Consider the following 14,118-nt stretch of genomic DNA (forward strand, 5'->3'; position numbering starts at 1 on the left):
ATTTTTACTAATTAAACATTTAAAAAATTGTGCTTCAACGCATGCCCATACCCTTAGTCTCTAATTATGAATGCACATTCGGATCACGTAAAAGAAGGGTTAGATACCTGCACAGAATTACACAGAAGGAGCCAGCCCAATTTTCTCCAGGGGATGTCAGAACCAGTGGTGACTTTACCCACAGTACTTAATTTGCAAAAGTATAGGTACTGGGGCCCAAAGTGTTGCTTGGAAGCCCTCAGCCAGCGCTATTGCGCTTAGGCGTTCCAAACACAAAAGGTGCATAGTCTTGATGTCACCTCATATCTCTTTAGTCTATCACTAAATACTCCTTAACAATTTAGCTCACTCTTTCTGGTTTCTGCTTTCACCTTTTTGTTGCGTTTTTTCCAGTTTTTTTCTTCCTCCTTCATTTCCCCTTGGAATATTTTTCCCACAGCCCTCTCTCCACTTGTGATTGGACAGAAGCTTTTTGATCTGGCTGCACAAGAAAATGTGGTGAATCATGACAGCGGCTGCGTGCTCCTTGTGTCGTTACATCATATTGTAAAGTTGGTGTATACCATTTTCTCATAGTGCCCTGTCTCGTGCGTTGACTAGATCTTTATGCCAAGTTTGCATTATCTCTACCTCCTGATTCTTCTGTGGCTTGCATGATTCTGTCTTGGGATAATGCTTTACTCCGAGTTGTTAAAGGTATTCTCGACATAGTCTCCCTTGAACTGTTTTCCTTTGTTGGCTTGTGAATTGTCTGGAATCCCTTGGGAAGCTACCAGTTTCCCCAGTTCAAGGATGTCAATTTCAGCAGCAATGGATAACACAAACTTTTCGTGTGGGTATCTTGGGTACTCACCCTCCACAACAGGCAGGCACTGGCAGATGTAAAAGAGCAACGATCTTTTCCCAGTGGTATGGGCTACCGGTGGGACCTGGCTTTTCTGCCGCACCAGTAGCCTGGCATGGAATGCTAGAGGTCATCATTTACTTAACCTGTGCACTCTTTCCCAGGGACTGTACCTTTTCCATTAGACTGGCTGCGGTGCCACTCCTCTTCGGTGTCTTGGGCCAGTTCTTCCATTTGGTACTGGGTTTACACCAGTCAAGGGTTAAAGCACTCCTGGGTTGCCGCAAGGAAGGATTGTGATGTCCCAGTCCCAAAGCAAGGAACTTAAGAACGAATATTATTACATTACCTTGGTGTCACTCAGAGCGACAATGCACTGAGTGAGTGATGCCGGACGTATGTGTTCCCTGAATGGACCCGATATGCTGTATGTGACTCCACTATGTGGCGGACTGTGGTCATGTAAACAGTTGGATGAACAGACAGGCAGGCAGTGAGATGGCTTACATGGCTCCTCTGAATCAGGCACTCCTATGTCTGTGGGTAGGGATACAGTGTGTAGCACAGCTAGCAGTATTTGGGTCCCCATTGGGGACTGTATGGTGTACACAAGTTTTGTTCCTGAACTTCGAGACCCAGGCGGTGATGCATGTTTGAAAAATAAGAATGAAAGTCTTGTACGTTTTCACATATAGATGCTCATGTGGCCCACTTACAATGGAAGGAGACAACACCATAAGGTTATGCTTGACTGTCCTGATATCGCGTGGAGAGATGTCAAGCAGCTACATGCCGAGAGCCAATCGTGGAGCCACTTCTGCAACTGATATGGTATTCCTGCACATACAGCCATGTATTACCAATAGTAAAATACTACAAGTACCAGAATGCTCTCTTTCACAAATGGACTGGATAGTCTACTAACACAGAACCGGCACACAGTTGTCAACCCTTGGCATAGTAAGTTAAATTGCGACCTGATATGTTGGAGTTATTTGGGGGCCACACACCCAAATTTGGCAATTGCTGTGACGTGCACACATGACTTATCTCGTGTGATTATGGGTGTTTTCAATGCGACTGTTGTATTGCATTTGGCCGCACTGCTGCAAAATTGCTGCTGCCTGAAAGGCCTGAACTGGCTGCAAGTTCCACAGAGGAAATATGAGTCATTTGGTAAACAGCCACCGCCTCGAAAAAATACTTTCCGAAAGATGAACAAGCATTAACGACGCGGCAATAAGAAGGTGACTTTACTTACAACTGTGAAATATCTCCTACGTGTACGTGTTAATGGTGAAACTAATTTGAAGCAGCTGTCTGTGCTGAGAAATCACTTTTGTACACCGTGTGTGCACAAAAGACCACCATGCTCGGAACAATATGATGATTGTGCTTTTACTTTGGGCGTATTAGTATCCCCCAGTGTTGTGTGTGAATGACATATGTAATGGGCCACATGTGTTGTGTCTCACTACAGAGGCTCCCGTACCACTCTTCTTTGCACCCGATCACACTGGAACACTCTGCCCCCGAGGAGAGGTGCAGCATTACAGTCTGCTTTCGAGTTTTGCTTCTGGCGTCTTTGATGTCCATTGCCGAGGACTTACAACGCCGGCAAAGACAGCGGGTAAAACTCCACCACATTTAGGGTTGCCTTCCAGATATTTCACCAACAAAGTGGCTGCTTCAAAAATGGGGGAGCCACTGTGCTGGTCTTTGATAGAAAATGTTCCAACGTTCACCATAGCAGGTGGAAATTCCACGTCAGAAACACAGGAGAGGCCGAAATAATCGTCAGCCTAACATACTGGGGCGTGTCTCAGCATGTCAGAAACATAGGCCCATATTTATACTTTTTGACGCAAAACTGCGCTAACGCAGTTTTGCGCCAAAAAAATTAGCGCCGGCTAACGCCATTCTGAAGCGCCATGCGGGCGCCGTATTTATTGAATGTTGTTAGCCGGCGTTAGCTGACCGGCGCTGCCTGGTGTGCGTGAAAAAAACCCACGTACAACAGGCAGCGCCGGCGTAGGGATGAATGGCGTTTGGGCGTCCAAAAATGGGGCAAGTCAGGCTGAGGCAAAAAAATCGTCTTAACCCGATTCGCGCCATTTTTTTACGACGCCCATCCCCCATTAAAATGACTCCTGTCTTAGCAAAGACAGGAGTCATGCCCCCTTGCCCAATGGCCATGCCCAGGGGACTTCTGTCCCCTGGGCATGGTCATTGGGCATAGTGGCATGTAGGGGGGCACAAATCAGGCCCCCCTATGCCACAAAAAAAATAAAAAAAAATACTTACCTGGACTTACCTTAATGTCCCTGGGGTGGGTCCCTCCATCCTTGGGTGTCCTCCTGGGGTGGGCAAGGGTGGCAGGGGGTGTCCCTGGGGGCAGGGGAGGGCACCTCTGGGCTCATTCTGAGCCCACAGGTCCCTTAACGCCTGCCCTGACCCAGGCGCTAAAATCCGGCGCAAATGCGGGTTTTTTAGACCCGCCCACTCCCGGGCGTCATTTTTGCCCGGGAGTATAAATACGACGCAATAGCATCGGAGTCATTTTTTAAGACGGGAACGCCTACCTTGCATCTCATTAACGCAAGGAAGGTGTTCACGTAAAAAAATGACGCTAATTCCATGAACTTTGGCGCTAGACGCTTCTAACGCCAAAGTATAAATATGGAGTTAGTTTTGCGTCGAATTTGCGTCTAAAAAAACGACGCAAATTTGGCGCAAACGGAGTATAAATATGCCCCATAATGCATTAGTTTTAATTAAAGATTATCGCCATTTGCATGTTTATGCAACACAATAGCAGCCCAGTCAGCCAAGATTGGGCCTCTGTTCCACCACCATGTCTGCCGGCGATGACTCAACGCTTTGCGGCTAGGGGTGGTTCCTATGTCAACATACAATACATTACAATACAACACATAACGTGGTTATTTCACCAGAAATGATGATGGGAAATCCATGGTTTTTGTCAAATTCTCTGTTTCTGCCCTCCTCAAAATCATCATCTTAATCTCCCTGTGACTCAAATTGTAAATCTAAATAATAAGACTTTGTGGTTTAGAATATACATGCTTCAGATATAGGCATGGCCATTCTATGTGGAAGGTATAGGATGCCCCCAGCGCTCTGCAGTTCCCTGGTATAAGTTTTCAATGCACTTGATATGTGTAGTCCTTTTTTTATAATTGTAAATACAAGACTACAACTACCAGAACCAAAAGTTAAAGCTTGCATGGGAGAGTTACTTATGCATGGAACTAAGAAATGTTAGAGCTCTGAGTTCAGTTGGTAAGTGTTATCTATCTGAAATGTTCATGACAGCAATTTATTGCAAATGACCTTGCATATTTCCAGTGAAATAAAAACATGCACTGATGGGGACCACTGGCAATGTGTTTGACCAAAGGCATTTTCAAATGTGTGGATGCTCAGACTGCAGCAGATGCGTTTGCGAGGCACGCGTTGGCCGGATTGCGTCACAAAGGAAGAAAGCTGCATGAGTGGGCTGAAGGGGCAGGGAGTCTCCTTATATGGACTGAAGAGGAGACGGCTTCAAGATTACGTGTCCTCAGTATTCCGTGCTCGCACATTTAACGGCAGCAGCCGCGTGTTTAAGAGGAGGGCTTTGGGCACTGGCACCTTTTTATTTACAAATTAATCACTGCCTAGATTCAAGCGGATGCTGGATTAAAGAGACAGGCTAACGGACGATGTTCCTGGCGATAAACTATTTAGTAGCAACGTTTCCTAATGCCCTACCCCAGAGATCCTTTATTTATTGCTGTACGTTTTCCAGGTGTTGGGTACCTACGCAAATGGACCGGTGTGCAGGTGGATGCACGTGGTGGGCACCAGACCTCGTTGGAGGAGAGCCGGCCTTTTTATCCATCACCAGTCTTCGCCCCAAAGCAAGCGAGAGAAATGCAGAAAAGCCAGAACGGAGGAAGGAAAGGGAGACGGGAAAAATGAGAGGCAGTCAAAGGAACAAAGCGAGGACAAAACAGAAACTACAAGAGTGTGACAAGGAAACATGAAGCGTAGGTGGTAGAAGAGCAAGGCATGAGGTGGTCTCAAGACCAGGCAGCAGTGCGGTCACGCGAACAACGTTGGGCGCTCGGACTTACTTTGTTCTACAAGTTAAAAACTACACACACACACTCACAAAGAGAAGGCTAAAGTGTTAGAATTACAAATACTGAAGGGAAATGAACGTAGATAACTTTTAACAGGAGGGTCTGAAAGGGAGGGGAAGGGTCCCGTAAATCCAGTACCTGCCCTCCTTTGAAGGGGACGCTGCCTGGGTCGCCATCTCTGCGAAGAACGCCAGTCCTCGGGTTTCAACGTCTGCCTCGGTTTCGCCGTCGGAAGTGTTCTCGGATGAAGGGCTTGACCAGTCCCTCAGTGACGTGGACGTGCCGCTGGAAGGGTCAGTCGTGTCTGCGTCGCCTGCAATGCACCTCACTCTGTGTCTAGGCCACCCGCGGCATCCGATATATGTAGGCGTGGGAGAGACACTTGCATCACCTCCGATGTCCGTGCGCTCCTCCCCTGTCCAGCCTTCATCTCCAGCCAGAAATACCTGCTCACGAAGATGCTTCAGAGCTGTTACCGGAAGAAGGAGTGGCCGTGGTAACCTATGAGGGAACAGCTGCGCTGGCGGTGACGGTCTCGGTGGCATGAGGCGCAGGGTGTGTCAGGATGGCATCGAGAGGAGCACCAGAGCAACTACATATTACATAACGACTCAGTGGAGAAAGCGTATACTGACAGTCAATGCGCCTCCAGGCCCTCGGAAGTATTAAAGTCCTGGTTGGTGATCTTAGCACAAGCTGATCACAGGCACACGAGCCCACTTCGCACTGGCAGAGTTGTGTGCCACGTGGGAATTTCCGGGACCAGGCCGCTGTATGTGTAGAGCTATTCTCATGCCGGCGGGGGCAGACTGGAAACAAAACCAGCTCTGCAAGAATTTGCAAAACAGCCCACACTGCACCATGCATCCCAGCACAGACTTGCAAGGGTGACTTTAGGTATGGGCGACCTTGGCCCAAGCCCATGGCGCCTAGGTTCAAAGTGTGTTAGCTGTCTGACCTTAATAAGTAAACTTACGAGAGGACGCAAATAGGTCGATGAACCTTTTGACTACACTTAAGATGTTCCACCATATATCCTGTACATGCAGAACAATAATCAATTAAAATTATCAACATCAGTAATCAATAGGAGTCAGTAATTGTCACACACCATGACCTTGCAGTCATGAATAACCACACCTTTATGTAAAAGTTAGAATATGTATTTCCCTATATTAAGAATGCTCAGGTAATGTAGGTTAATCTCAAAATCAAATGATAAACATACAGAAACATTACTGGCTGTCCGAAATGGCAAAATAAATGTAATCTAATCATGGCTTGAGCTATTACACATTCCACAGTTACAGTGCAAATTAATAGCAAGAATAACTGCACAAGTGCTATTACATGCATTTGGTTTCAGCAAAGAAAAGACATCAGCTGTTATTTCACATAGCGAACTTCATTAGTGAGATCCCTAACTAACATCAGATTAGAATTTGTGTGTTTGGGCTTCATACAAAACAATTTAGTCACACAAATTTGAAAAACATCTAGCTATGGCTCTATCAAAATTAGCGCGGATTGCGCCTAGAAACAAAAGCAAATAGACATGGCAAACACTATCATAGTCAATACACCTATCCTCAGTTTGGCTCAGCAAGCTGTGACAGTCTTCATCCTCAGGACATCAGTCTGGTCAGCTAGGCATCAAGATTCGGCATCAAGGTTCAGAAAAGGCAGTCTTTTAAGCAATAAAGTTAAGCACGTCTCTTCTCAAGACGGAAAATGGGCCAAAGTGGCTCATTGGCCAGTTCAAAAGAAATGGCCGTCTCTCCTCTCTGCAGTCTGGTTAAGTTAGATTTCCTAAAACTACTACCCTATCCCTATTGGACTAGGGATGGCATGTTTACACTTTGTCCAATAAAACTAAAACTTAAAATCTACATTTTTACTAGTACATGGTTTACATGTCGATGATTGGCTCCTTTCGCACTGTTCTCATCATCCGGCTCGTCAGGTAACAATATTGTTGCAGCTTATACTCCAGTCAGAGTCTCCATTGTATTCTCGTGAGAAAGTCAGTCTTACACACATTACATAAAACAATGTTGCATTACCAAGTACAGCATCTTCTAGCAAGCAGCTCTCTTGAGAAAGACTTTTAGTTAACGAGCACATGGACAATACAGAGGAAAATCACAATTAAATTCTCTAAGCAGACACTTTATTAAACGCCTAAGAAATACAGCTTGTCATGAGGCCGGCCGTGCAACTAGGCCAAGACCTCCGCTAAAGTTAAGGCCTACAATTAATAAAGCTAATACATAATACATAACCCTTAATATGACATGTTACTACATTAATCAAACATAAGCTCAACATTTCATATTATTAACCCATTAATAAGTACAGTGCGTGAGCAGTGGAGGCACCTTCAAATGTGTGCATTATTTTTCTCTAAGATTATTATTTTTTTCTACGCAAATTCAACACTGAAAATTCATTAATATTTCTTAGTAATTTCATTAAAAACTCAACGTTAACAATCCCTCCTCTGATGACTTAATGTCATCACACTAAACATTCACTCACATTTTGTTTTATCAGCTAAAATTCTGTAATTTCAGTCCCTTCAAATCTTTGTTCCCTTTTAACATTTTCCCTGAACAAATTTTCCCTTTTCTTTTCTTTCCTCCTCTGATTTTTTCCATCTTATTTAATATGATCCTTTTACACAATTTGCATATTACCCATATTCCAATTAGGCAAATCACAACAACCAGTATCCCCTGTATTATTTTCAACAGTATCCCTTTCCCAATGTTGCTGAGCCAATTTCATACTGAAGCAAATCCTTTGCCAACTTTCTCCCAAACACCTTGTTCTTTCAATTCTTTCAAATTAGTACTCTCATTAGTCAGATTAGCAAGTAAGCTTCTAATTTATTTACTATTATCAGGAATGAACGAACAGCAATGCTTCAAATTAAGCATTTTGAAAACCCTGCCATCCTTTGCTAAAAGAATGTCTAACGCAAGGTGGTTCTGAAGAGTCATAGCTCTTTCGGCAACTAATTCTGTATCTATCAGGACCATGGCTCCTGAAAAATTTGTCAGCATGTTATCCACAATAGTAGACAACTTTCAAATCTTTATTGAATTCAGAACAACTCCTACTGAAGGAATCATTACTCAAAATATATCTCCCACTATACTAGAAGGAGACTCTCTCCTTTGTTTAATGTGATGTAACTCAGTTACTTTCGGAAATTTCTTTAAGTCGTCAAGTTGAAAGATCTTTAGGAAAACTATTCCCAAATAATAAGTGCCATACCATCCTCTTGGAAGCCTGTAGGCCCACAGATGTAATATATACCAGGAATCGCTGGATCCTGTCCATTCAACATAAATGTCCACTTACTCTGAAACAAAAACACATGTCTACATTCACTCATTCCCACAAATAAAGTGTCAGTGCTAGATTTAGGTCTATACACACAAAGCTTCCCTACATATTGCGCATCTAAAGCTAATTTCCCTTGTGTTTTCATTGAAGTATAAGCATAATCATTTCTAAAAGTCTTTTTCTCTAAACCCTTTTCTGACTTCTCCTTCAATGCCTTTTGTCCTGTGGTCTGTGTGATCTAAGAAGCTCTTCTCTAAAGGTGTAAGCAAGTATGTCAGGTTATTTCTGTGCTCATTAGCTCTCCCAAAAGTTAATGTAGGCTCAAAGAAACCTCTAACGAATACTATGTCATTATCCTTAGCTACTCTACTTAGGTACCTAATTATGGGGACAAATGAAAACACCACATCATGCTTGGAATAGAAGTACTGAATGTACTCCTGGTTATAGAATCCTATTAGTAACATACTACAACTTATCCCATAAGTAAGATGCAAACTATAATAAGTAACTCCTTCTTCGACTGATGAAGGAATCTGCATACACAGATAACAATTCTTCGCATCCATCGTCTCAACATACTCACTCAGCAAGCGATATAAGACATTAGAAGAAAGTTCCCCTTGTGCATTACTACCTTTGTGCAAATACTTCTCATCTAATCTAAACTTCTCTATAGCTATTAATGCAGTAGTTGTCTCTAAAGATGAAGTATGGTTGGCATCCCTTTTGTCAAGAACAGTCATACCCACAATCAATATCACAAACAATATTCCACACACAATGGCCAAACCAATACTTATGTATTTACAGCACGTGTTCTTCCTACCCTGCTGGCTAATGTTACTCATGATCTGTAAAGAATCAGAAAGTAGAAGAGAAAATTTAGAAAAATGCAGCAAAATCCCAAAACAAAAAACACAAACCTTCTTTCAGCAGTTATTTACAGATTTCAGTCTCATTTCCAGGATCCTTTGTCAAAAATCTGTAAGCTTGTCAAAAATCGGTTTAGTAGCTTGTCAGATCAGGTTTTCAAAAGTCAATCTGGTTATCAAAGTCTTTTCCGGTAACTTCAACAGTCTCTTTCTCTTTGCACTCTTCTCAGATTGTTTCAACAGTTCAGTTCATTAGCTTCCTTTTGAAGTGCCAAAATATTGTCCTGGAATGTATCGGTCAAAACAAAAAGACAAAACTCTTTCTGCGACTCACTTGTAGTTGCATACTCCCATTCAGGACCTGCATACCTTTGTCTTGCTATTCTCTTTCTTTTCAACTCTCGATCTCCATTCAACTCTCCTTGACTTAGATCTTCTCTCCTTGTCGTATCTACTTCTTCCTCTATTGATATCACAACAACTGCTTCCTTTCTCTTTGCTTGTGACTCCGGCCACTTATCTCCTTTCAGTGGACGCTTTGGCAATGCTCTTTTCAGTGTTGAACTTCAAACTTCTTCTTGCTCTGCAGGATTTTCTCTTGACGGACCTGCAACTGGTTCAGGAGGAGTCAGACCACATTGACTTTGACCCGCCTCAACTCCTTCCCCCTCTGGGTCTGGCATTTGCTCTGTTTGTCTCTCAAATTTGTCTGCTTCTGGGAGAGATCTCCTCTGACTAGAGTCTCCTGCAGCTTCAATTGAGATTGACTCACTGTCAACCTCCTGGAGGTCTTCTCCTTTGTCTCTCACCGGGGTGACTAACCTGTCCTCAATGGGCTCAGACCCGTCTCAGTTTCTCTTTCTTCTCTTTCTGGCTCTGATGCTTGTCTGTTCGTTGTTGTCGGTACTCTCAACAACTCTTCTTCATTGTCCAAACAACATGACACTTTCTTCGTGTGGCTGGTGTGGATCTAGTTCGGAACTCCAGTGCACTTTACAGCTGTGGTAGTAACCAGAACTACCTTGAATGGTCCTTTCCAGTGAGGCTCCAAAGATGTCTTCTGCACTTGTTTCCAGACCACAACTCAGTCACCAGCTCCCAGATTGTGCCCTGGGTCATGGATCAGTGACAGTTCGGTGGCTTCCACCTGCTGAGAGAAGGAGCAAACCACATCATCCAGACCCTTGCAGTAGTCCAACATCATATCATCTGTAATTCTCACAAGCGCAGTCGCAGGCCCCGCTGGCAACCTCATTGCTCTGCCCATGAGGATTTCATGTGGCGACAATCCTTTCTTCCTGTCTGGTGTGTTTCTCATTGTCATCAGTACTAACTGCAATGCGTCAGGCCATTTCAGATTCGTGGATGCACACATCTTTGCAACTCTTGACTCCAAGGTACCATTCATCTGTTCCACTAGTCCTGATGCTTCAGGGCGGTAACTACAATGCAACTTCTGCTCAATGTTCAATGCTGCACACAGTAATTTGATTACTTCATTGTTGAAGTGACTTCCCCTATCTTATTCTAAAGAGATCGGCAACCCAGATCGTGGTACCAGTTCCCTAAGGAGTAGTTTTGCTACTGTGAGGCTGTCATTTGTATGTGTAGGGCATGCTTCCATCCAGTGACTGAAAATGCAGACAATCACCAACACATATCTCAACCCTCCACACAATGGCATCTCAATAAAATCCATTTGCATTCTGCTGAATGGACCTCCTGCTCTTCCAATGTGGCTGAAGTTAACCACTGTCCCTTTCCCCGTGTTTATTTGCTGGCAAATGACGCAAAAATGGCAAACTGCTTCAGCAACTTTTCTAAACCTTGGGTTGAACCAATTGTGCTTAAACAAACAAATCATGGCATCCCTTCCAACATGTGTTTGACCATGATAATTCCTAACCATTTGAGACAACAGACTATTTGGCAAAACCAACTGGCCCTCTTCTCTGAAACCCACAGTTCATCCTGTCTCTGTACACATTTCATTTTGCTCCATGAACGTTTTTCCTCCCTGTCAACATTATTCTGTAAAATATTAAAGTCTTCCAATGTTTCTATTACTTTCAAAGCATAACTTGGACATGTCTCAACTTCTTCAGTTAGCAATTCCCACTTATCTTTGAACGATATACAGTTGAATGAGCAAAACCTTGTGGCTTGATCCACATATCCATTTCCCATTGACACAAAATCTTGCGATTTCAGATGTGCACTGTATTTCACCACGGCAATCTTTCAGGCATTTGGATAGCTTGTACCAATTCTTTAACTCTCTCACCATTTCTCACTGGTGAACCAGTATAGGTCATGAAACCTCTCTTTGACCACAATTGGCCAAAATCATGGACTATTCCAAATCTAAATTGGCTATCTGTATAGAGGGTAACTTTTAGCTGAGCAGAAACATGGCACTCTCTAGTAAGGGCTACCAGTTCCGCTACCTGGGCCAAATATACTCCTCGAAGCCAAGACATTTCCAGGATACCAGAAATTGTGCACATAGCATCCTGCTCTCAGTGTTCCTGTTTTGTCTCTTAGACAAGAACCATCAACAAAGATAATTTGGTAATTCTCTTCCAATCGGGTATCTCTAATATCAGGTCTTGGTTTTGTGCACAAGTCAGTTACTTCAAGACAATCATGTTCAATGTCTTCCACCTTTTTAATTTCAACATTTTCATTTGGAAGTAAAGTTGCCGGGTTCAGCAAGGTACATCTTTTCAAGGACACATTTGGTGACCCTAGAATACTTGTTTCATATCAGGTCAATCTGGCACCTGTTAGGTATTGGGTTTTCATTTTTGTAAGTAGGATTTCAATAGAATGAGGAACCATGATAGTTAAAGGATGCCCCCATCACAATGCCTTTACATTGTGTGAGGCTCTGTCCAACTGTTGCAACTGCATGCAAACAGCCTAGTAAAGCTGTTGCAACTGGGTCCAAAGTAGCTGAAAAAATGCTGCTGGGCGGTTTACACCTCCATGGACCTGCGTCAAGACAGACAATGAACATGCATCATGCTCATGACAAAACAATGTGAAAGACTTAGTGTAATCAGGCATACTTAAAGTCGGAGCTTTGCACAGACTCTCTCTCAATTCAGAAAACGCTTTCCTGCAAGCCTGGTCTAACACTATGGGATCGGTGACCTCCTTGTGGATCAGCTTTTGCAAGGGCTTGGAAATGACTGAAAAAATGGGAATCCATTGGCAACAATAGCCTACCATACCTAACAACATCCCGACATCTCTCTGTGTGGTCGGGGGATTCATCTGCAATATGGTTGTGACCTTTTCTCTGGATATTTTCCTTGATCCCTTTTCAATCTAGTGACCCAAATATTTCACTTCTTTCTGACAGTAGTGCAATTTGAGTGGTGACACTTTATGACCATTCTTTCCCAAAGGTTCAACTAGGCAATTGTGTAATACTTGTACTCGTCCCTTGTTTTGGACGCAATCGGTAAGTCATCAATGTACTGTACCAGGGTCGATTGGAAAGGCAATTCCAATGACTCCAAGTTCTTTTTCAAGATCTGATTGAATATTGAAGGTGACTCTGAAAACCCTAGAGGAATTCAACACCAACCGTAAACTCGGTCTAAAACTTTGAAAACAAAAGAGAAATTGGCTGTCCTCGTGAAGAGATACAGAAAAGAAGGCTTGTGACAAGTATATGAAGGTGAACCATTCAGCATCACATGGAATCTGAAACATCATCACAGCTGGATTTGGTACGACAGGGCAACATTTAATCACATTGTCATTTATTTTTCTCAAATCCTTGACAATTCAAACTTTCCACAGAGCTTTTTTAATCCCATTATCAGTGAATTACATGGACTGCTCAACACTTCTTTCAGGACTACTTGTTTTACAAATTCTGCAATGATTTGGGCAACCTCTATGAGAATATCCTGTGGCATGTGGTACTGGGGATTCGGAGGAAAAACTATATTCAGTTTTACAGGAACTTTCACTGGCTCAACTGTCTTTATCAGACCTATTTCTTTCCCAGTCAGATCCCACACCTTCTCTTTAACAGTTCCCTGTAAATCAGGAGGAAGCTCCTTCACTGTGAACACTGGAAAGAAATTAATCCAGGGGTATTCCTCATTTGTGGTTTTACACTCTGTCTATGAAGCAGGGCCATCTTCATCATCACTATTCTCTCTGTATCTCGATTCCATCGTTTGAACAAGTAATCGAGAACCTGGTTTTACACAGCAAGTCTCTTACCAATAGGGATACCAGACTTGAATCTCAGACTACGAATTTGTGCAATCCCTGAAAGTTGCCAATCTTAACCTGTACTGGATCTGTAATTGGGTTGGTCAAATACTGATTTGCTACTTCTACAATCTGGACTGTCCTTCCTGAAAGGGGCAAATTTGGAACTTCTGCAGATCTTAGTGTAGAACATGTAGCTCCTGTGTCAACCAAGAATGAAACTCTGTGACCCACTACTTTTCCCTTCACATAGGGACCTTTCTGATCTATTTCTAAGGAGGCTGCAAGCACGCATTCCTCCTCATCCGTACTTTCACTCACCCAATCATCTTTTTTTCCAATCTCACTGTGTAACGGGAATTGGTGTACCGTGTTATTACTTTGGTTAGATCTCTGACCTGTGACCTGTTGAAGAAGCATCACCTGCTGCTGTTCCATTGGGCCTTGAGGTATTAGAATATGCTATCTAGGTACCATGGGAACGTGCTGTTGCATTGGCTGCAACTGTGTCATTTGTACACGTGGCATTTGCACCTGTTGCATGGATTGAAAATTCTACATTTGATTCACATTATTATGAAAATTCAGATTAGGATCTCTCATTCTCGGTCCTGTCATGTTTTGAAACAAGTTAATGTCATTAGTTTGCTGAACAACACCTTTC

The 14,118-nt window shown here is 43.2% G+C and overlaps 1 protein-coding gene across 1 annotated transcript in view; it reads right to left on the reverse strand.

The window, feature by feature from the left end:
* The window catches only part of PNP (purine nucleoside phosphorylase), a 73,106-nt gene extending 67,377 nt beyond the window's left edge, over positions 1–5,729 (reverse strand). Inside the window, exon 1 of the mRNA XM_069239068.1 lies at positions 5,131–5,729. Within this exon, the coding sequence (XP_069095169.1) occupies positions 5,131–5,537 (407 nt within the window). The 5' untranslated portion in view covers positions 5,538–5,729. The remainder of the gene's footprint in view (positions 1–5,130) is intronic.
* Between the last annotated feature and the right edge of the window lie 8,389 nt (positions 5,730–14,118).

This window comes from Pleurodeles waltl, chromosome 6, assembly GCF_031143425.1.
Source record: "Pleurodeles waltl isolate 20211129_DDA chromosome 6, aPleWal1.hap1.20221129, whole genome shotgun sequence".
NCBI lineage: Eukaryota > Metazoa > Chordata > Amphibia > Caudata > Salamandridae > Pleurodeles > Pleurodeles waltl.